This window comes from Dasypus novemcinctus, chromosome 31 (assembly GCF_030445035.2).
Source record: "Dasypus novemcinctus isolate mDasNov1 chromosome 31, mDasNov1.1.hap2, whole genome shotgun sequence".
NCBI classification, from domain to species: domain Eukaryota; kingdom Metazoa; phylum Chordata; class Mammalia; order Cingulata; family Dasypodidae; genus Dasypus; species Dasypus novemcinctus.
The window spans coordinates 28,015,453-28,039,700 of record NC_080703.1 but is presented as its reverse complement, the minus strand read 5'-3'; the positions used below and the strand labels follow the sequence as shown (position 1 = coordinate 28,039,700).

General features: G+C 39.9%; 1 protein-coding gene across 11 annotated transcripts in view; it reads left to right on the top strand.

The window, feature by feature from the left end:
• The window catches only part of RBMS3 (RNA binding motif single stranded interacting protein 3), a 717,407-nt gene that overhangs the window by 437,786 nt on the left and 255,373 nt on the right, over positions 1 to 24,248 (top strand). For 10 of the 11 annotated variants that reach the window (XM_071212855.1, XM_071212858.1, XM_071212851.1 and 7 more), the window contains exon 5: positions 8,460 to 8,617. In XM_071212855.1, the coding sequence (XP_071068956.1) occupies positions 8,460 to 8,617 (158 nt within the window). Of the gene's footprint in view, positions 1 to 2,034; positions 2,152 to 8,459; positions 8,618 to 24,248 lie in introns of those variants that run through there. The other variant, XM_071212859.1, reaches the window with a different exon arrangement.

Genomic DNA, 24,248 nt, shown 5'->3' with positions numbered 1-24,248 from the left:
AGTGCCCGCCTGGTGAGCCAGTGCCCACGCGAGTGCCCGCATGGTGAGCCAGTGCGCACGCGAGTGCCCGCATGGTGAGCCAGTGCGCACGCGAGTGCCCGCATGGTGAGCCAAGTGCCCACGCGAGTGCCCGCATGGTGAGCCAGTGCGCACGCGAGTGCCCGCATGGTGAGCCAGTGTCCACGCGAGTGCCCGCATGGTGAGCCAGTGCCCACGCGAGTGCCCGCATGGTGAGCCAGTGCGCACGCGAGTGCCCGCATGGTGAGCCAGTGCCCACGCGAGTGCCCGCATGGTGAGCCAGTGCGCACGTGAGTGCCCGCATGGTGAGCCAGTGCCCACGTGAGTGCCCGCATGGTGAGCCAGTGCCCACGTGAGTGCCCGCATGGTGAGCCAAGTACCCACGTGAGTGTCCGCATGATGAGCCAAGTACCCACGTGAGTGCCCGCATGGTGAGCCAAGTGCCCACGTGAGTGCCCGCATGGTGAGCCAGTGCCCATGTGGTGAGCCCAGTACTGGTGCAGAAAGCCAAGTGCCCACGTGGCAAGCCCGTGCCCGTGCAAGTGAGTCATGCAGCAAGATGATGATGCAAGATGATGACACAACAAAAGAGAGAGGAAAGGGAGAGTCAAGGTGAAGCAGAGCAGAAACCAGGAACTGAGGTTGTGCAATTGAGAGGGAACCTCTCTCCACATTAGAGGTCTGCAGGATTGAATCCTGGTGAATCCTAGATGAGAAAAACAGAAGAGAAGACAGAAAGAGAAATAGATACAGAAGACGACACAGTGAGTAGACACAGACAGCAAAAACAGCAGGAAGGGAGAGGGGGAAGGGAGGGGGAGGCGAGGGGGATAAAAAGAAGTCTAATTTAAAAAAATAAACTAAAGCGCCTACATAGAGCTGACCATTCCTAGAGCATGTAAATTTGCGTATAGCTTTACAGAGTCAGTTTCCTGTGAAATTGGCATTAGACAACTTAGGAATGAAAGGAAAGCCAAGCAAAACGACAACACAACAGCAACATTTTGTAAAGAAACCTGCAGCTTATATATTAAATTTATATTTTTGAAATATAACCTTATATAATAGAGGTTAGAAGGAAGTTAGCCAAGTATATTTTCCCTAGTAACTTGGGAAATTTTGTTGCTCCGGCTTTGCAAATCCGACCTCACCTTGGATCCTCTTTGGCTAAGTTTCCCCTGTACTGTCAAAGGACTCATGTTCTGTCAAGCAGGTGACTTGGGCTGTTAAGAAGGTTTACACACTGAGCAGCCGTGGGACTCCATCCTCAAGATGTCTGCTTCGCCTTATTCTCTTACAAAGTGCTGAGCCAGTTGTTAAATACACTCTGTTCATGTTGAGATTCCAACCTCTAATTGAGAGAGATCGAGATCTGAATTCCGGTTGGCTTCTTAACAGCTGTGTGACCTTGGGCAGTGGCATAGCTGTTTTCCACCTCAGATTTCTCACATGCAAAATATTGATAGTATAAACCTCAAGGGTTGTGGTAAGGAATGAAAACGTAAGGAACTTAAGCCACGTTATTACTACCATTTTATGCGGGATTGCCAGATTTAGCAAATAAAACTACAGGGTGCCCGCTTAGATCTGAATTTCACATAGACAGTAAATAATTTTTAATGTAAGTTTGTCCCTGGAATTGCTTACCTGAAATTAAACTGGGCATCCTCTAATTTTATTTGCTAAATCTAGCAAACTTAGGTAAAGCGGTAGCAACATGAATCTTATTTAGCAATGAATAGTTTATATAAAATGGTACTACTAATCCTATGTGGCAAAGAATAATTTTTAGCGTATGCCCCTGCCATAGTGGTGAATTAGATGCTGAGCGAAGGCAATGTGAGTTGTTTACAATATTGAGTAGTTCTCTATAGTTTTGTTTCCTGTCCTCATTTTGGCCATCAGAACCCTGCGTCCAATACCACATGTGTTTGTGAGATAGAGATATATTACAATAAAACTATAGAGAGATCTCAATATTGTAAATTGTTAATTTAGCGTTTTCTCACAGGAGAAACCATCACGTCAGGGCTGATAACTGGTGATACTGAGTTCGAGTTCATGAGGTGCATGTGGAGGGAGAAGTCCAGGGAAGCCAGCAATGCAATTTGGCCACCTGTTCCGGGACCTCAGGTAACTCAAAATCAGTCCCAACGCCTCGAGAGCCTCCTTCGCTCATTCGCTGCCCATTTCAACTCGAGGTGTTAGAATGATCTAGAAATAAACCAGGTCCCATCCTAAAGAACATCACAGATGACTGACGGTGCAGGTCGTTCGGGGCACTGGGTTTTGTTTCCATCTAGGATGCTTCTGAGCATGTTCTCCCAAATTAAACCGAACTTGAGGACGTAAACCCCCATTAGTAATGCTGTACCCATATTAAATCTGTAATAATCAAATGCTTGCATTGTAAAAATAAAAAGATCCTTTCCTAGGGAAATTGGTCTTTAGCACCTTGGGAGCGACAACTCCTGTGACCCTCCTTTAAAGCCTCCTCTAATCCAGCAGAACTAGGAAGAGGGAAATAACCTGCTCTCTTTTAGGGGAGCCAGAAGGCAGCTGAACACGTGGGACTGTCTGCTCATACCTTTGCAGAGAGGACAGAGGGCACGTCCTTTGGGCACAATTTAGGGATGGAAGTCAGCTTCCTAGCAAGCCTTCCTGTTTCCTCCCTTCGATCTTGACACTCATTTCCTGGGATGGATGCTTCTGGAACGCGCAGCGCATCTTTTTTTTTCTGTTCAGAGGCAGTGACCTTTCTGGTTTGGAACGCATAAGTCCTGGTATGAAGGTCAGAGCTGTGTCCTTAGTTCTTCATAACAACACAGATTTGACCAGATTAACACATTTGTATGATACTGAAGCAAGGATGGCCAAAATGGCAGGCTTCTTCGCAATCTCATCTAGCGGTGCCGTAATTCCTAAACCCAAACATGCCAATAATATCAGGTAAGCACCACTACGTAAAAAGTTAGTGTTAAACTAATTCTCAAATATCAGATGCCTTTGGGGTAGCTTGTTAACTTGGGGATTTTGACCCCCTACTTCTGTGTTCAGGGTGAAAGAAAGCAATGAGTTTTGATCATGATTCATTTTTAAATTGCTGCGGTATTTAACATAGACCGTTTCATTAAAAAACAGTTGCTCCTTTGTCTCCACATTGATTTTCCTTTCTACAGGTGAGATCCATTGAAAAGCAATATTTATTATCACTCTCCAGCATGGATTTTGTTTAGAACAAAGAGCATTAGGTCAAAAATTTTAAAAATATCATTTACAATGTCAGTTAATTCAGTTCCCATCCTTGTAACCTTGGTAACACTCTTAAGATATTAGAACCAGTTTTCTCATCTGTAGAGTGGGGATAATAAATCTTGTCCTATCTACCTCATAGGGATATTATAAAGGGCTACATGAAATAAGATTTTTCCAGAAGCACTTTGAATTGTATAGTCTATCTGAACTTCCCTTTCAGTGTGGTTTTAAAATATCTATAGTCATATGTTTACTTTAGAGTCATTTCATACTTCTTCAGGATATTTCTTCTTTTTTATCCCCCTTTTATGGTGCCATCTGCTCTCTGTGTCCATTCACTGTGTCCATTCACTGTATACTTGTCTTCTCTTTAGGAGGCACTGGGAACTGAACCTGGAATCTCCCATGTGGGTGGGAGAGATATGCTCTATCACTTGAGTCACCTCAACTCCCTGCTTTATTGTGACTCTCATTGTCTTTACTCTTGATGTCTCCTTGTTGAATCATCTTGTGTCAGCTCACCATGCCTATCTTTTATGCCAGCTCACTATCTTGCTCATCTTTTCCAGGAGGCACCGGGAACCAAACCCAGGACCTCCCATGTGGTAGGCAGGAGCTCAATTGCTTGAGCCACATCTGCTTCCCAGTATATTTCTTCATGCTTTACCACCACTGGGCTGGATAATTCATCTTGAGAGAGCACTTGCCCATCTAATAGTTCAAAAATAATAGTAAAATTTTTTTATACATAAATGACTTGGTATTATATTGAGTAAGCAAAAACTAGTAATCTACTAAGACCCATAGAGTATTATGTTATCATGGAAAAAAAAATAGAAATACTGTCTCCTAAAACAATTCTACTCAAAGGTCAGTTCACAGACTGTTGGTAACTCATCTGGAGAAATGAGTACAGAAATTGAGCACAAACATTTTAAACTTTTTGTGAGCATTTAACATTCACATAAGGAATAATTCAAAATGTAATTTAATGTTGGTTGGCTGTAAGAATAAAAAGTTAGGATTTTTATTTTGCATATCTTTACCTTTTTTTTTCTATTCATTCATTTTATTGTGTTTTACAAAATATTGATCCATGACAGATTGGCCCTCATCCCAGGTAATTGGAGAAACACCACTCTAAAATCTCAATTTAATGCCAATAACTAGTTGCTGGGTAACTCAAAGTAGTTTCCTCAAACATGAGTTCAATGTGTTTATTGTTATGAGGCTTTGAAATCATGTCCTACTAACAGCCTTTTTCAGAATCAGTATTTCATGCTTATATAACAGGCATATCCAAAAAACACAGTTCAGGCATAACCTTTGATGGAGAAATGGGTATTGTTTTCTGTTCTCCATATGCATTAATTTATGTAGCCATCTAGAAATGTTCTGATGTTCTGAAGTTGTCTTAAACTGCTAAAAAGCAAAAGGATGCCAATAAATCTTGTTTTGGCATTTTACATGCACTAAAAAACCTGAGGAAAGAAAAGCCATTTCAGGAAAGAAGGATTATTTATATGCACTTAAGTGAAAAAAGGTCTCTGCTCCCACTCATCTCTTTAACTTTTTCAAGAGCTTGTGTCAAAACTCTGTAATTTATCAAGAACCCCCTGTACAGATGAAAAGACAGAAAAATAGATGAAAATAGAGGACTGACTTATGACAACTTGGTCAATTAAATGTAGTAGATGTATGAAATTGTAGTTGTAAACTTTTACAAACTTCATACCTCAATCTCACAGAACATTCTCTCAGTGACGAGGTGTCAAATGCTGATTGAGCTAGGAATTCCTTATCATTCCTTTAAACTTGTAGTTAAAGCTAATTGATGAAGAGGTCAAATAAATAGAACAAGGGATTCCAATATTTATTTTTGCTTCTGCTAATATCCCTTTAAACTACAACCTGCTAGTAACCACAGGATTTTAGCCAATTGGATTTTTACCAATGGTAAAAAGATGAACCAGATATAAAAGAGCATGGGTTTTATTTGTCTGGTTCTGTTTGGCTGGGTTGCCTTGCCCAAATCCTAACTGCTTGAGCTTCTTTTCTTTTTTATCTGTTAAATGATTAGATTGGACAAGATGATCACCTCGGTCCATTGGGGAGCTAAGAGTCTATGAAAATTTAAGTTTAAAATAGTTTTGCAAAGTTCTTTTAGATTGCACTAATCACGTTAGAAATTTATCTGAAAAAAAAAAAAAGAAATTTATCTGAAAGGGTAAAAGGATGAGCTCTTAGATTCATAGTACCAATGACTCTTGAAAGTAATGACCATTTAAATAAGTCTAAGTTTAAAAAAATTGAATGTAAAAATATAAATATTTATACTATTTTTAAAGTTGCCGTTCTGTGCAGAACTTTAATTCTACTGTCAAGTGAACCAATACATTCAGGAATAATACTGCATTTCAAAGGACAGAATTACTTAATGCGTAATGCTGCCCAATGCTATATTGTTTCTGTAAATATAAATTAAGGAGTTGGGTTTGCTCTGTGATTTTGAATTTGAGATAAAAATTGCTTACTAGGCAATCATGTCTGTCCTAAACTCTGCATGTTTGTTGTATACCATCCTGAGATACTGTTGTGCATTCCACACTAAGGGAATTTGGAAATGGGTTTGAATCAGAATAAAATGGTGTACTCTTGCCCAGAGAAAATAGTAAGATCTGCATAGCAGCCTGCATGTAATAGGAAAGGTTGCTTGTGGTTGGTTAGCCCCATTCAGGGCGGAGAACTGCAGGCTGTTGGATATCTTCCAACCCATTCATGGGAACTGCTGTATGCTGCACTGTAGGCAGTGGGAAGCTCTAGGTTAGTGCAGGGCCCCCCAAGCTGTGGGACATGTATTTCTCATGGAATTTGAATAAATCAAGGTGTTTAGTTTCCAGAAATCACGTCATAAGAAAGTTCTTCCTTTCTCAGTTCTCTTCGGTCTTGATTCCTCATAGGAGAAAAACTCAGCCTGGCACTGGTATGCTTCTAACACCTCTCTAAATTATGAATCCTCTTTGTAATAACCACCTCTCAAAGCCTTCTCTAAGAAAGAGTATCCAGGTATAATTTAATAAGATGAATTTGTTGGCTATTTTTATACTAATCTATTTATGGGAAAGGATACCAGGTTTTTAGTTAGGGTAACAATATAAAGTTTTCATTTACAATGAATTTATTTAACCCAAGGCTTTAAAGAAATCTTTTAGGCAAAATTTTCTAAGTACATAGGGAAATCATTAAAAAGCATGGGAAACATTGGACTAGTGGAAAATATCCTGAATTAGAGGATAGGGAACTTGGTCACTAAATCTAATTCTAGCCCTGCCACTAATGATCAGATTGTACTTGGGCAAGATGATGAATCCTTCATGCCTCCATTGTCTCATTTTCCAAAAAAGTGTAGGAATTTTCTAAGTTACCTTTGGAATTACAATGTGAGGATTAAAATTGAATGATGGATAATTAAATGAAAGTTGTATGTACTTAAGTTGCATTATTATGTATCTGAAGTGTCTCTATTTCTGTTTTCTTCACCACTCCAGCCCAAAAAAAAACCAAAACAACAAAAATCATTATTTAGGGAAGGATAATTTATCTCTGTTTTCTCTCTAGGTTCATGCCATTCATTAGAGGTGTGTGCATGTGTGTACGTGTGTATGAGGCGGAAAGAGAGACAGAAAGGAGAGAACAACTGACACTTCAGTAGTACAGTTTCTACTTTTATGTTTTCCTAAACACTAAAGCAGAAGTTGCCTTATTAAGATAGGTTATATCTGTTTATTTTTGTTCTTTTCAATGTCGACAAAAAAGCCTAAACCCTAAATTATATCTAGAAAACAAGCCTAATAATAGATCTTTTTCATCTCAGGGCTTAATCAAAATATTATGACCTATCTGAATATTTAGAGATGTTAAAAATAATAGAGTTTCATTTCCCACAAAAATTATTTCTTGACTTGAAATAAAATTTGGACTCTCACTTATTGTATTTTTGCCTGTGCTTTAAGCTTCGAAATGTCTATAGAATATGATATAGTCTCATCAGTAAAGGTATTTTGCTAATATATTATTATTTCCCCTAGAATTCAGAATACTTTTTTCCCCCATTTTAAAATCTAGCTTATCCTTGGTGTTAAGATTGTTATTTTGGCTAAAATATATTGGTTCAATTACACGTCTGATATGCTTAGATAATACCTCATTAATCACACCAGGTTTATGGCTGAGTTTAATTTTGGGACATTCACTCAACTAAGTTCCAACTTATTAACTCATTATATGAAATTGAGAATGTTCATGCACATAGAAATAATGACAGTGATTGTGGTTTGGTTTCCCATTCTTTTAGCAAAGCTTACCTAAGTTCTGTTGCTGTTGGATTAGAAAATGATAGCCATCATGAAGTCCCACTCATTTATAAATCTTCATGTATGGTCTAGGCCAGTGATTCTCAAAGTTGAGCCGTCATCAGAATCAACTAGAGAACTATTGGAGCAGATGGTCGAGTCCCACCCTTACATTTCTGGTTAATTGGGTATGAGGTGGAGCCTGAAAATTGCCATTTCTAACAAGTTCCCAGGTGCTGCAGCTGCTGCTCTAGAACCACACTTTAAAAGCCATTTGTCTAGTGGAAGGCAGCAAAGTAGAACGGTGAAGGCCAAGGACCTGGCAATAGACTGGATTTCAGCCCCAGCTTTGATATTAGTTGGGTAACTTAGACAAGGCATGGATTGATTTTCTATCTGTAAAACAGCAACAATGATATTTATTGTAACTACTGAATGAAATAATGTCCCTGAAGTGCTTAGAATAATGCCTTGCATGTAATGAGCTCTCACCAAATACATTAGTTAACTAGTGGTGATGGTGCAGAGTGGTAGCTGTCAACGTTGTATTAGAGAAGAATTAGACATGATTCCCTTAGTTCAGTAGCGACAGGAGTTTGTCTTTGTTGTGACATCTGAACAGAGAGCTTGGCTTTCATGGATGACCCTGTTTTGGCGAGAAATGTCCTGAGATGGAAAGGAATTTGGGGAAGAGAAGGAGTGATCCTAGCGAAAGCTCTTTTGGCGCCTGTTGGAGGACGGGATCTAGATTGCAGTTTAAGCAAAAGTGTATTGACTTGGGTGATAAGTCTCTCCCTGCTTAGAACTCACTGCATGTTTCTTTCCTTCCTTCAGCAACAAGAGCAAGACCCAACAAACCTATACATCTCAAATCTCCCCATTTCTATGGATGAACAGGAACTTGAGAATATGCTGAAACCCTTTGGACATGTCATTTCCACAAGAATACTAAGAGACGCCAATGGAGTCAGCCGAGGCGTAGGCTTTGCCAGGTAAAATGCTTTCTCTGTGTATAGCCTGCCTTTCCTCCTCATCTCCCTTAATTCCCTTCATTTTCTAGCACTAGAGCCCAAAGGGATAGAATATAGAAGGGAAAAACAGTAGCTTTATCACACTCTACCTCTGAATATCTGCCTCGAGCCAAAAAAAAAAAAAAATCTAAGTTAGTTATAAATATATTGTGCTTGCTAAAATATGGACCTACAATATTTATATGCATCTCAAGTCATAATAATGTGCTTATCCAGTTGCCAGACCTCTCTGCATCTGTAGATCAACAAAAGCAGATACCGTCAGTTTCTACCTATGATAGAAGTTTATCAGTGTCTGATATCCCAGAACAAAAGAGCCTATGTGGTGAACAAAGCATTCAAGTGTTTTCACATTGATTTCTGAAGAAGAGGGTTGGTGGACTTTCTCGGTAAGGAGAAAAGAGAAGAAATATTTAGAGAAATATGAATTGTTGGAAAGTCCCAAAGAACCCAGGAATGTAAAGGAGGTGGCAAGGGGATTATTTGCACTTAAGCGGTCTTCACTATGTGATCTTGATGTCTTAGGCAGAACAAAAAAAAAGTTAATTGTACTTCTTTCATTGTTGGAAAAGGAAGAGTAGCTTTCATTTTAACTTTAAAAAATATTTTTATTAGGAAAATTATGAGTTTATGGAAAAAAATATGCATGAAATACAGGGTTCCCATATACCACCCTATATTAACATCTTGCATTAGTCTGGTACTTTTGTTACAACTGATGATAGTCCATTTTAATTAATGTGCGATTAACTATGGCCCATGGTTTACCTACAGATTCTCTGTGTTGTACAGTCCCATGAATTTCAATTATTTAATTTCTAATAACATTTTTACAACCTAAAATTTCCCTTTTTAGCCACATTCAAATATATATTAAGGAAACATTTACAAAAGAGGATCTCAGCTAGAAATGGAGTTAACATGGTTGCTTTCGTGAAAAAGAAAGCTGGAAAAACCACAAAGAAAAAGTAACTGTTCAATGACAAAGAGCAAAGATCAAAGCCATGTCTCCATGGCTTAGTGGGTGTTTGTCTCCAGCTGACTGCATGTGGATGGGTGGAAGGATGTTACATGTCATATCTGGAAGTCAGGCCATTGCAAAAGGGTGTGTCCACCTAGAATGATTCTGCCATCACATAGAAAACCTTTCCAAACCAACTTCTGCTCTCCCACTTTGGAAGGGAACAAATGGTAATGTGATTGTTAGCTGATCTCTAACTTGAATTTCTATAGATTGTGGACCATGTCTTAAAATTCTTTTTTTATTCTGTATAATGTTTTTACATACAGTAGACAAATACAAGGTACATGTTTGATGATTTGTCTAAAAATAAGCAGAAAGAAGAAAATCTCTCTGACTCAAAAGTATTCATGAGGCACTTGGGTTTTCAAAACATTGATGACTGTTGATTTTTACCATCAAGGTAGAGCTAATAGCACCACCTGGGACTCTGAATTTTGCCAATCTAGGCATTTCTGCATGGTGTATAGCCTGCGGTTTGAAGTTTGACTGATGTGGGTTGTAGCAGTGTGGCATTGTTTGTGAATTCCAAAAATAGATATTGGATTATATTTGTAAACTGGTCTGTCCGAGGTTTCACTTTTACTTGATTAAATTATAAGTAGGACTTTGATTGGTTCATGTCAGTAGGGCACTGTGGACCCACTCCTTGGTGGGTGGGGAAACACAGAGAAAAGACATGGCAAAGGACGGAGTTGGGAGTTTTGATATTGGAGCCCTGGGAAGTAAACACACAGGAGAAGAACATAGAGGAATAGAGACAACTCCCTAGACACGGCAGAGGTCCTCAGAAGAGAGATGAGCTGTTCACCTGATAGTTTGTAGCTGCAGAGACCAGAGCCCTGAGCAGCTGAGCCCAGAGAGAAACAATCCCCGGGAGAGATGAGACTTGTCCCAGCCTACAGCTGACATTGGAAGAAGCTGGGACCACAGATCCCTAAGAGGAAGAGGAAGCCTGAACCTTTGCAGATATTGGCAGCCATCTTGCTCCAACACCTGGCAACAGACATTGGTGAGGGAAGTAATTTATGCTTTATGGCCTTGTATCTGTAAGCTTCTACCCAAATAAATATCCTTTATGAATGCCAATAGATTTCTGTTACTTTGCATCAGCACCCCTTTGGCTGACTAATACATGGGCGTTCACTGAAATGATTGTTATGCTTTATGATACACAACATGCAATTCCTTTGATCCTTCTCTCCACTCCCCTTGTCACCCAAAATACCTTCTCTAACAAATTAGTTTCTCCCACATTTGTGCTCTTGCTGAGAAATGAACATATTTTGAATTCTCAAGAGAACACGTTTTCTAAGATAACCTGTGGAGATTTTTTTAAACAAAGGATTTGGGGGCACAAAGATTGAACTGTTCATTTCTCTCATTTTTATCTTTTTCTGTAGATCCTGAATTTACTTAAAATGAAGTATATTCTTCTTGAGTGCAGATCCAAGTAAGGTACATTGAAATGCAAACCTATAAATATGGCACATGATGGTCATGAAGGAATAAAACAAAGTTATTTTTCTTTAGAAACAGAATGATGTGGGAATTTTAAATTATTATTTTAAGTCTGCTCCAGATGCAGCCTTTCCCTCTTCCAGTCCCTTGAAAACACAACTGTGATATGTCAGGAGCCTGCTCACAACAAGCTTTCAATATGGCCATCCAGAGTGATTTGACTTGCCAACCCTTCCAGCATCATCCCTGATGTGTCTCGCCATCCTGGCTTTGCCTCTTCCTGCCTCGTGGTGAGGGCACAAGCAGTTCTTGTTGATTGACAATACTCCCCCTCACTTTTCCCCTGGCTTCTGCCTACTCATCCCTCAAGTATTGGCTTAAATGTCATTTCTTCAATGATGCCTTCACTGACCACTAAGCCCAGTCTTCAGACAATGTTAGGTGCTCTTGTTACGGTGCCTCTAAAAGTTCTGTTTGATTTCTCAGATTCAATTTATCACAATTATAAAGAATTAGGTATTTATATGTTTACGTGCTTAATGCCTGTCTTTATCCACTGGATTGCAAGTATCTTTAAGTCAGTGTCTTTTTCAGTATTGGGTGGATTGATGCATCTTTGGTTGAATATAAAAATTACCATTCTATGAAGTTCCTGAATGGCTAAACTCAAAGTAAGGTTGTTTTAAAACTCTAAGCTTTGAATATGAATTAGCAATGACATGCCAATACAGTAAATTAGGTCTCTGCATTCTAAATCATGTATTTTCCAATTTCAGAAAATAGCATGTGGACTGAAAAGGAAAACAGTTTCAAGACAAGTCAATGATTTCTTATGCCTAAGAAATAAAAAGGAAATATGAGTTTACCTGTTTTATAAGATGTCAAAACAAACACTGAATGAGTATTTCATTCTCCACATATCTTAAAACCTTAGATTCCAAGGACAAGGATCCAGATTTGTGTAATTTGGTAGGGTGAGAAAATAATTTTAGCTATACCGAGAAGTAGATCTGCCCAAACTCCTCCTTCTTATTAGTCTTTCACATTTCTCCTGCATTTTCTCCAAGCAAGTATGTCTACTGCCTGAACTAGCTTCATCATTCATGCCTTAACAACTTTGCACAAATTTTCCTCCTCCATTAAGTAGCACCACCTCCTTTCCTCCATTCAGCCTTTCTCTATATCAGAATTCCTCCTCTCAACCACAAAACAGAGAAGATTTCTTTATTCTCCTAAGGATGGTACATAGTTACTGAAAGATTTTAATGGATTATATGCAGCAGGTGCCTTAAGTCAGTGGGCCACAAAGGTGAGCAGCGTCAGCATCACTTGGGAACTTGTTTGATGTACAAGTTATTGGGCCCCACACAAGACCAACTGAATCAGCATCAGGGTAAGGGAGCCCAGCACGCTATTTTAACATTACTATAGCAGTTTGATATTATTTATGAATTCCACAAAGAAATATAGATTATGTTTGTAAACTGGTTGGTTCCTCAGGTGTGATAAGCCTTTGATTGTATTAAATTCAGCTGAGATGTCTGATTAAATTATGCTAAGATTAGGACTCTGATCCAATCACATCATTAGAGTGTGACTCAGCATTGAGTCCTAAGCCCCCTTGGGGATAAAACAGACACTCACACGGAAGTAAATACAAGAAGAAGGAGAACACAGAAGCAGATATGTAGGAAGACAGAGTGCTCCATAGACATGGCCCTGGGAAGAGAGACAAACCTGATAGTCTACACCTGACCTTATGGAGAGAACAGAGCAGCTGAGCTCAGAAAGAAACCAGCCCCAGGGAGAGAGATGAGCCTTATACCAGCCTGCAGCTGAGATCAGAAGAAGCTGGGACCATGGAGCTCTAAGAGGAAGGAGGAAACCTGAACCCTCGCAGATGTCGCCCGCCATCTTGCGTCAACAGTGGCAACAGACTTTGGGTGAGAAAGTACCTCTTATGGTACCTGAATTGGACTCCTTAGGGCCTGGTAACTGTAAGCTTCTGCCCCAAATAAATACCTTTATAAAAGCTGACAGAGTTGGCACCCCCTTTGGCTGACTGATACAAACACATTCAGGTGATTCTGCTATTCTTTAAAGTTTGAGAAGCACTGCCATAGGGCAATTCTCAGAATCATTTTGAGGATCTGTAAAAACACAGATGGCTGGGCCCCACTCTTTCTCCCTTCTTTTTCCTCACTGGAAGGGACCATGCCTTATTACTCCTGATATCTATTCCAGCACCTAAAATGTGAACTGACATATAATCCAACTTCAGTAAAATTTTGATGAGGAAAGAATGAAGTCACTTCAATTTGTTTTTGTTGTTGCTGTTTTGACTATAACAATATGCAGAGAGACAGCATTTGGTGCTAATGATAAGGCAATATCTCATATAGGTTGTCCTGAACATTAGAAAGATCAACAGTAGCTTCTGCCCAGTTTGTTATTGGTCCACAAATTGTTTCTTCCTCTGCAACTTCACAGTGCCATTATTAAAAGAATAGTCCTAATTGATTGGGAGAACTGCCAGAATATCACTTTCCCTGGCAAATTGCTGTACATAGCTCTTGAATGTATGTCAGGAAACCTGACTAACCCTTTCAGCAGGTTTCATTTGGAATATTACCATTGGTTACTTCTACCCACCAGATGTGGTCCTTGATTCATGTGCAGGAAACCCTAAAATTCCTTTGACTAGAAAAAAAAAGAAAAACCTGCCCATTATTATTTTACTTGCAAGCTATACATTAATCTTCTTTGATAACCATCTCTTCAAAGTGAAAGGAGTATCTTCATTTTATATTTAAAACACTGAACTTCAAAGCATTGATTTGAATGCCAGTAGGGTGCACGGCACAATTACAGGCTTTTCAGAGTTCCAGAAGCACAAGGTAGTGTCTGAAATTACAGACATTTTATTTTATATTCTATGTTTTCTTTCTTTCTTTTTTTTTTCTCTCTTGAATCTTAAAACAATTTTGTAAGATCCACCCCGCGCCCCCCTCCTTCTCCCGGGAGCATTTTATAGCCAAGTCATAAACCTCTAAAAACAGAAGTTTATGGTGGGAATGCTGACAGACTCACTACTGCAGAGCTAGCGGGTGCCAAGAAACTACCTTGCCTGCGAGGGCGAGGATAAGAGTATAAATCAGCCTGAGTCTGGAGGGACATCACTGCGTGCTCATGTTATCCATTTCCCATTCCCAGAAACGTGAGACCATTTGTCCAACAAAATCACATTGAAAGAGTGTTACGAGGGTCTGGTAAAGAGTGACCCAAACTGGGGAAGGGATGTGGGGGTGGGGGCGGGGGCTTAAGCCGTCACAATTAATCCAGTTTCAACATCTGGGAACGTAGAACCTCTTTGAGAAATGCATTTACTGTCCCCTGGTGAGCTAAAGAGCGTGAGAGACCGCTGAGAGCGGAGACCTTTGTATTTTGTGGAATATTTTGCCTCTCTTCAGTGCTCTTAATTTGATTCTCATGGAGCTTTGTTTGAATGACTTCTAACATATGGGCAGCTCTGTGCTCCACCTCTCTCTCCAGGCTTAGCAAGTTTTCTAAATAAAGAATTTAAGTTCTTTTTCCTTGTCACTAAGTCAAAAGAAGTAATTGTGGCTATTTCAGACAGATATTAACCTGATTATTAAAAGCCAGTACAAACTACAGTTTAATTTTTTGTCTTTTTAATAGGTTTGTGTATCCTTAAACTTTTATTTACCTTCTCCTCTTGATACCACTTATTGCTTTCTATCCTCTCCCAACTCCTGAAATATAATTAGAACACTGATTCAAAATAAACATAATGAAAAGACAGGAATTACAAAGAAATGATAAAGCAAATACCAATGCTTCTTTTGCCAGCATATATATTTTTCCTTTAAAATGACCATCAAGTCTATCAAACTTTGCTTTTATTGTTTGGAATGCATTATTTTTTTTTTTACCTACCTTGAGTTTTTTCTTTGTGTTAACAATTCCCCTCTTGCCGTTTTGGCAATTCTTTGGTCATTACCATCTAAAACACATGGAAGCAGGAAATCAGATGTGACCAAAGAAAATCTCTAAAATGTAAACCTAGTGATTGGTAATCTCCAAACCACAGCTGTGTTTGCACAGATACAGCTCTTGTGTTTGCTGAGTTTGAGGGAAATAAGGGCCGTTATATTTCACTCATTTTGGTAACGTTAATTCTTCTCCAATTGCCAGCAGATGTGAACTACTGTAAAATATATTCTGAGCCCACCTTGCAGCTTCTTTACCTTTGTTCTTGTTTTGTGTGTCTCTTCTTTGACCCTCATCTGTGTTTTCTCATTGCCTCCTTGTCTTTCCTTCTCTGGAAAGCGGTGATCATGCCTAGAGAAGGCAGAACATTCTACTTTCTTTCTCTGAATATTCTGAGCCCTGGATTTCAAAACCAAAATCAACCTATCAATCAATTAATCAAATAACCAGATCAATTAAATTGCATCAAATAATTTATCCTTCTGAAATCTCCTGGACTCCACTCTTCTTCTATAAAAGGCTTTGTAAGCATTTGTAGAAGGAGGAACATGTACTCTCTTGCTTTATTATTATAAAATTAAGATGTACTAGATTCCAAAGACTATACTCTTTGGGATTGAAGGTGAAGTCTGACAATTATCATGTGACACTGAAGTTGGGAAACTTTTTTACCTCGATATTGGAAGTGGTGGCCATTCACTGTGCTCAGGGCCTGGAAGGTCCCTCTGTCCTGTACCTGCTTTAAGCAAAAACCATGATGGGAACATCCAGAAGGCAATGGGTATTTGAGACAGGTTGTGTGCTTCTGGCAAGTGGAGATCTAGCCCGATTGGACTTGGAAATCTAGCACAATATCCTCTGGCCTAGATATCTGAGTTTCCTTCATTCAGTATCCGTCCCACATTAAAAGAGATAAATAAATAGGGAACCAGCTTTCTTTGAATTGGGCCTATCCATCTCTTCACTCTATCTCCACGGTTATCAACATGGTTTTATGTCAGACAAAACTTAGTTTGTGTCTCCATTCTGTGCCTCCTACCTGTGTGTTCTTGGGCCAGTTACTTAAAATCTCTAAGTCTCCTTCTCTGACATGTGAAATGAAATTCATTATTCCTTCAGTTAATCCAGTAAATATGTCTTGGGCCCCACTAATATGCCAGTCATTGTTATAGATGCAGTAATTCAAAGGTATATACAAAAGAGAACATAGCTGCCTTCATGGAGCGCACATTCTGCTGGGGCGGGGGGTAGGGGACGGGACACACAATAAACATGTAACCAGTCAGATAAATATCAGGCAATATCAAAGAACTAAAGTGTTATGAAAATAAAGTGCTATGATCGAGGGCCTGGTGTCCAGAGGTGGGAGGGCTCTCTGAGTGGCAGGTAACATTAAAGCTAAGATGCACACACTAAAGAGGGACCAGCCAGGAGAGTCTCCTGGTAAGTGGGACTTAGTGGGAGAGCAGAGAGTGATCCTGGCAAAGGGAAAGGGAATATAAGATCTAAGGTGTTTGGCAAGTCTCGGAAATAAAAAGCTGGCAACGGTGTTAGTCCATAGACCAGGGGAAAGAGGCATAATAGATTGTAATAGCTAGGAATGATATATGGCTATAGCTCAAAGAAATTGTTGAAAAGCAATAATGCATTCTTGTAACGTTTTATAACTTCCCTAAACTGAAGCATACCGTAATTAATTCCATCTTCAGCTCCGTTTTAATTTTTAAACTTATTTTCCTCCATAACTTTACCAAATTTCCCATAGAAAAGATTAATTTGTGGCTCAAGGATAGAGTTAGATTATTACGCATGTGGACAAGCATTCACACCAGGGGTAGGCAGGTCGTCTAAGGGAGGGAAGCAGTTCCAGATTGAGTGTAAGAAAAACATTTCCTTTTCTTACATTTTTCTTGAAACACATGGCCTCCAGGATAATTTTTTTTGTTCCTCTATCATTGATACTTTTATGGTGTATCTGTCAGGGTGCAGGCTGGAAGTGGAATTTCATTCCAGATGATTCAGTTGAAGAGGCTAGAATGAAGGATTATTTACAGCAGTGTGGACACAGTTAAGGGAACTGACAGAGGAATGTTGAGACATTGAGAGATTCAGAGGCAAGCAACAGAAGGAAGCCCCTAGCATCCTAGGGCTGAGGGGGCAAGTGGTGGAGCCTTCCTAGGGCTGATGGAGAGTCTGAGGAGGGGCTGCCTGGTAAGAGCTGTAATCAGGGAAGGATGCAACCACTGCCAGACAGATGTGGTGCCAAAGCAGGAAGAAAACGAGGGCAACAACTCTCAGTTGTCTCCCCTTGCCTGCCTTCCGATGTCCTACTGGGCCTACATTGGTTGAGACCAATGGAAAGCCAGCAGATACAGGAACCCTGGTGGGATAGTCCATAGAAGGGTCCTTTCATTGGGGTACAGAGAAGAACAGAGAAGTTATCCAGGGGAGGGACAAACAGACTAGCACACATGGATAAATTAAATATTTTTTCTTTTCACTTGCCTCCACTGTTTAAAAAAGGAAAAGAAAAAAAGAAAACCACAAGATCAGCCATAAATAGTACCCGAAGATAGTACATGGATAAGTGTTGGTGGGGATGATGGCAAACAAGCTCTCTGTAAAGAAAACAACTGCTCTTCAACTCCAGCCTTTGTTTGCCTTGTAGAAAACAGGACAAACCATCCCATTTGTGACAGTTTGAAGCTTTTGGTGGATTCCAGAAAAAATCATGTTCTTGCAGCTAACCCATTCCTGTATTGTGGGACCCTTTGATTGGATTGGATTCAATTGGGGCATATAAACTGGATTGCTTCAGTGAGGCATGACCCAGGGTAGGTCTTGGTCCTCTTTCTGGAGACGATCAAAAGAAGAGACACACAGGGAAAAACCAGTAGAGACAATGAAAGAAGGCCACTTGGAATCAGCAGAGCACAGAAGCACAGTAAGAGGCCCCCAACCTAGGCCAATGGAGCAGTTCAAGGCTGAAGAGGCCCAGAGGAAAGGGAATAGACTGTGTCACACCATATTCCTGATTGCCCATAGCAGTAGCTCCAAGAGAAAGCATCTTAAGATGATGCCATCATGTACCTGATTGCCTACAGCTGCAATTTGGTGCGACCTCTCTCGATGATTTGGACATTTTCATGGCCTCAAACTGTAAGCTTTTTACCTAATAAATTCCCATTATGAAAGCCAACACATTTCTGGTATATTGCTTAGACAGCACTTTGCAAACTAAGACACTATCTTTCAAGAGGAGTCAGAAATACAAATTTGCACGTGACGTCTCCCAACTTTTAAACGTTGGCAAACACTTAAAATTTTCTGAAAACTCTTTACGATCCAAATCAAACATCCCTATAGGATGGATTTGGCCCATAATTTGGAGTTGCAACCATCTGACATAGAACTCCTGAACAATGGCTTTTAATCCTGGCTTCACACTAGAATCACCAGGATAGCTTTTAAAAATATATAGCTAGGCCTCCTGCCAAATAATTAAATCAGAATCTCCTGTGTCATAGCACAGATATTGGTAATTTTAAAATAATGGTTTCCTGATCATTTTAATACATAATCATTTTTTTAAATTAACTTTTTTCTCTATTTTGGAATAATTATAGATTTACAGAAAAGTTACAAAGATAATACAGAGAACCCTTTTATGTCCCTTGTTCAGTTTCCCCCGGCAAGACTACTTTACACTACCATGCTACATTTGTCAAAATTAGGAAAATGACATTGATATATTATTATTAACTAAACTCCAGACTTCATTTGCATCTCACCAATTTTTCCATTAATGTCCTCTTTCTGTTCCAGAATCTAATCCAGGGTACCACATTGCATTTAGTTGTCATGTGTACTAGTCTGCTCTAGTCTCTCCTGATTTTTCTGTTATTCCTTAATTTTCCTGAATATTGGCCAGGTATCCTGGAGAATGTCTCCCATCTGGGTTTGTCTGGTGTTCTTTTCATGATTAGACTGGAGTTATGGAATTTTTTTTTTTTTTTAAAGAATACTACAGTGGTGAAGTGCCCTTCCCATGACATCATATCAGGGTGCATTGCCATTTTTGAGAACTGCTCTAGTTAATGTGGCTGGATGGAGTGGAGATGGCAGGACCCATCGAGCTTCAGAAGTAAGTGAAGTAGGTCAGTAAAGGAAATCAGGGTGGAGGGCCAGCTCTTGAATTCCATCTCTTCCAAATGAGTCACTGGAATTGAGTGCCAAGACTCAGGTTTCACTGCAGACCCATTCACTAATTCTTTTTTAGGGTAGCCAATCACAGTCGCCAAGTGTTAGTTTCCTAATACTCTGGGGTGGCTTTTCATTCATCAAATACACCATTGTTTCCTAAGGAGTATGTTGTAGGACTGAGCAAGGAACAACCAAATTTTCTGGGTTGCTGCCAAGGGGCATGGTAGAGAGGCCACTCTGCCTTACTGGTGGTCTTTTATGACACTTGCATCCTAAGAATATCAGGCACCTGGCAAAAAAGAAAACAAATTGCAAAAACAAAGACAAGAATTCAATTCGTTCCCTCTTCTTTGTTCCTGGGACACATTATGATTCCTTCTGTTGCAACAGATGAAGAAGTAGATGACATAAGTTGTTTTTGAAATATCAGAGGGAGTGCATGCACATTTTAGTACTTTAAAAATTCTTTCAAGGTTGACCCTTTGTGTAAATCTTACCGGAAATGAGTTTGACTGGTTTCAACATTGGTTGCTCTACATTGCCAATAATTCATACAGAGCCTGTGATCGCAAAACCACAAAAATTTCACAATAATGGAAGCCTCTAATTAACCATAAGAAATGACAGGATGCATTTGTTTTTAATACATGGTTAATAATGCTTATTGCTTTACTGTCATAAACAAAGAGATACTCCATTGGGGTGAGATAGGTGTTTTCTAGGAGAGCTGTAAATGGCTGCAAAATTCTTTTCCAACTCTGTATGGTAAAGCTAACCCAGTACATCTACTAATATCAGGCTGTCATCTGATGTCATTGGCCTGTGGGAACTGCATTGGCCGTGAACCTTACTCCTCTTAGTAGCTCTTGTAAAAAAAAAAAAAAAAAAAGAATCACAACACTGTGGCCTGTTTCGAATGACTGAAGCCAGGTTCCCTAGGCATTGGGACACGAAAGAATGTCAACCGGGACCTTTAATGTGTATGTGTATTTAAACATCAGACCTAACAGAAATGCCTGAAGCTTTATACAATGTTTGGAGCCTTGTAAGAACCTAATTAATGCATTGTCGGGTGAGTGGTTGACCTGGCACACGAGCCGTTCCCAGGGACCCAGGGACGTGAGGGGCTTCAGGTACGTCCACGAAAGAATGGCTGCCATTGTAGAGATGCAGTGGCCCGACCGAAAGGGACATGTAAAAGCAGCTTTGTCTGGCGCAATGTCTTTTCAGACCCACTTGATAATGCTAGTGTCGGTTTCAAGTGAAGCGTGTGCCAGATTTCAGATAGCTTGAGCTGGCATTTCGGGCCAGTTCATTGTGAAACTTGAGGAGCAAATGGGCACATCCTTCCAAACGGGGCCCCACAAAGGCAATCCCTTTCCTCCCCAGGGTAAAATGCTGGAGGGACAAGGAGCCTCTCCCCCTAGCTTGGGAATTGCTTTGCCTTGCGAAAATGTGTTCTGTGTATTAGAATGGAATTGTCACTGCGGGGTGGTGCGGCATAACATGATTTGACACTAAGCGCTGGCAGCTACAGAAAACAGACTTTTATTGCATTTATTCTTTCAGGGACGCCCGTCTCTAAAGGCTCACTGCAGACATTCACTTAGTTAAATCTGAATGAAGCCAAAGTGAGCAATCTACACTGCTGTCTCTGTGTTCATAGACACAGCCCCCATCCGGCTTGATAGAGCTGTAAAACAGAGTTGAGAAAATACACTCCTGCTTAGAATCCAGCAGGGATGACGCGAGTTTTCAACCCAGAACAAAAATATTTTAGGTGGGTTAGCCACCTGACTTTCTTGTTGAGCGTCCCCTTTTATTCCCTGAAACACAGGCTGTAGGATCAACAAACACCCACACAGACCTCAGTCCAGTTTTTATTCTTCACTTAGAATTCCATGTCATTTTAAGACAAAGAGAAGGGATTTGATTTGTAGGACTCTTGCAAGGAAGCTTTAGATTCTTAACTGCCTTTTATCGAGATGAGCATCAAGAGAGGGATTGAACCAGGGAGGGGCCTCTGGGGCATAAGCTTTTCATTCTCTCCTGGAATAAAAATTCCATAAAGTAACATCTGTAGTAATTAAGGGCTTACATTTCCTCTCCCATTCAAGTCTTTGCTAGGAGAGAAGGTTATTTTCCCTAAGAGACAAAGGATAGTAGATCCTGCGGGAAGAGAGAAAGAACAGAATTAGAATTCTTTTGTTCCTAGAAATGGAAGTTTCCAACATTAAAAAAAAAAAAGTTGGATGACTTACTGAACAAATTCTACCAGAAACAAAACTTAAAAGGGTTATGAAAATCATTCTTAGCCTTGCCTAACTGTTTGGAATGGGGAAAGATTCTTCTTGCCTTTCTAATTCAAATATCTTCTGATTTGGGGCAACTTGTGATTGAGTAGTGAAAACACAAAATGTTATCTTTGTTTTATTTTTATTTATTAGGAACCGGGCATTGTTAAGCTTAAAGATTTTTTTTTTTTTAAATGTGGATATGAAGCTGATTCATTCTTAAGATTTTCTTCAAGGTAACACTTACGTGCATTCAGTGGGCTAGCTGGTAAAATAAATGCTGAGCTATCGATGTCAGATTACTTTTCCCTACTTTCTCGTCATAGTAATATTTGTGTGCCCTGGTGAAAAATGAAAATGTGGTGCCCCTAGTTTAAAAATTAAGAATTTCAAGATGGTAACAGCAGAGCAATAAACCAAGTACAGGGTTTGTCTAAGCGCAGGACATTGTGTGACTACACAGGTCTCATACTTACGAGGTCAGTCCTGCTTGGTGGGTTGAGATTTGGCATTTGCGTCGACACAGAGAGATGTGGGTCCATCTGATGCCTCATAGGAATGTACATATGAAAACAAATTTTTTAAAATTTGCATCAGAAAAATTGTTACGGTTCCCCAAAAGGAAATCATTCCTGATACCAACTTCAACCTTCTTAACCCAGTAACTCAGATGACCTTACCTACATCTCCCAGCTTTTCTCCAAGAGTTTTCCCAGTGAGTCTTCCACTTTAGCCACAGGGATCTTCTCACCCCACCCAACATAGCCCGCAGACCCTCTCATCTGCCCAGCTCAACGCCCTGCCCTAAGTTATTTCTCAAAGACCTTTCCTGCCTTCTGCACCCACGTCTCAGCATTTTCCCAGCTTCTGGGATTCCTATCACATTTGAGTTCCTGTAGCTATAATAAATGTATGACTTATTTAGCATTGGTTAACCTATTTCTCCCATCTCGTTTCCTATGCATGCAGTATAGACCAAAAAACTCACACAAATGTAGATAGAAGAAAGTTATACAACCGTGGGCTCCATTCCAAGAACTCCCATAACACAGAAGAAAGCCCAAACTTACACTTGGTCTTTTTAGACAAATTTCACGCATTTCATACTCATTCTTTCATCTGTGTGTGCTGTTTCTTTTTTATTTACTTATATATTTATTGTTAGAGAAGTTGTGGGTTTACAGAACAATCGTGTAAAATACAGGATTTCCGTATACCACACTATTATTAATACCTTGCCTTGATGTGGATGACTTGTTACAATTGGTAATAGCATATTTTTTTTTAAACACAGTTTTTTTTTAATTCTAAAAAAAGATATTACGTTACATGTGCTGTTAAGTTTATTTTTGTTGTAGTGTATTGTTTATGGTGTTTGATTTCTTTAATCAGAATCAACCCTTTAAGTTTTATCTTCCCCATCCAATTTTAGAAAAGAATAAAGGCCAGATATACTTAATTATTTAGAAAATGTTGGAAACAGTACTCTGCTTAAGATATGCAACACTGCAAAAATCAACAACGCGGTGGTATGGTTTGAAGTGATCAGTCATCAGTTTTGTGTGAGATGCCAAAGTTTGGAGTAAGGATCACAGTTTAGGGATATTGATATATAGAATAAAAAAACAGGCAGTTGCCATAAGTTTCAAATTTAGGGAAGTTCAGAACCTGAGGTGTGAATATATATGTATATATATATATATCTTTGTCCCATCATTTGGGATGACAAACACCTTTCTTTAGGTATCTTTTACCACTGTGTTTTCAGAAAAAATCTCAGGATTCTGATGACAACATTTCTCTACTTATCACTCCTTTGAGCTGCATGCTGTTCAAATAAAACACATCTCCTCAACTTGTTTTGTGGTGTCTCTCAGCAGTGAAGTGTCTGGTATTGAACAGGCCTGAGTTCGAATCCTGACTCTACCACATGTTAGCAAGGTAGTAGTTCATCTCTCTAAACCTCAGAGCCCACATTGGTAATCAGAACAATAACAATATCTACCTTTCAGGTTTGCTAATTCAGCCTTTTTTTTTTTAAGATTTATTTTATTTATTTCTCCCTCCCTCTCATTGTTTTGTGCTTGCTGTCTGCTGTCTGTGTGTTCTTCTGTGTCTGCTTGTTTTCTCATTAGGTGGCTCTGGGAACCGATCCTGGGACCTTCTGGAGTGGGTGAGAGGTGCTCAGTCTCTTGCGCCACCTCAGCTCCCTGGTCTGCTGTGTCTCTTATTGTGTCTCCTCTATGTCTCTTTTTGTTGCGTCATCTTGCTACATCAGCTCTCGGCATGGGCCAGCATTCTCTGTAGGCCAGCACCCTGCTTAGGGCAGCTCTTCGCTCAGGGCAGCTCACCACACAGGCCAGCATACCTTTCACCAGGAGGCCCTGGGAATCAAACCCTGGACCTCCTATATGGTAGATGAGAGCCCAAGTGCTTGAGCCACATCCCTTTCCCTAATTCAGTCTTCCAGTGTATTTACCTAGCATTCTTGATTGCCACACCTTGTTACACAGAGTAAATAAGGCCATGCCTCAGGTTACCTCTGGGTGAGAAGTTGGCACATCATCTCCCACGGAGGCAACCTTGCAATACAGAGACTAAT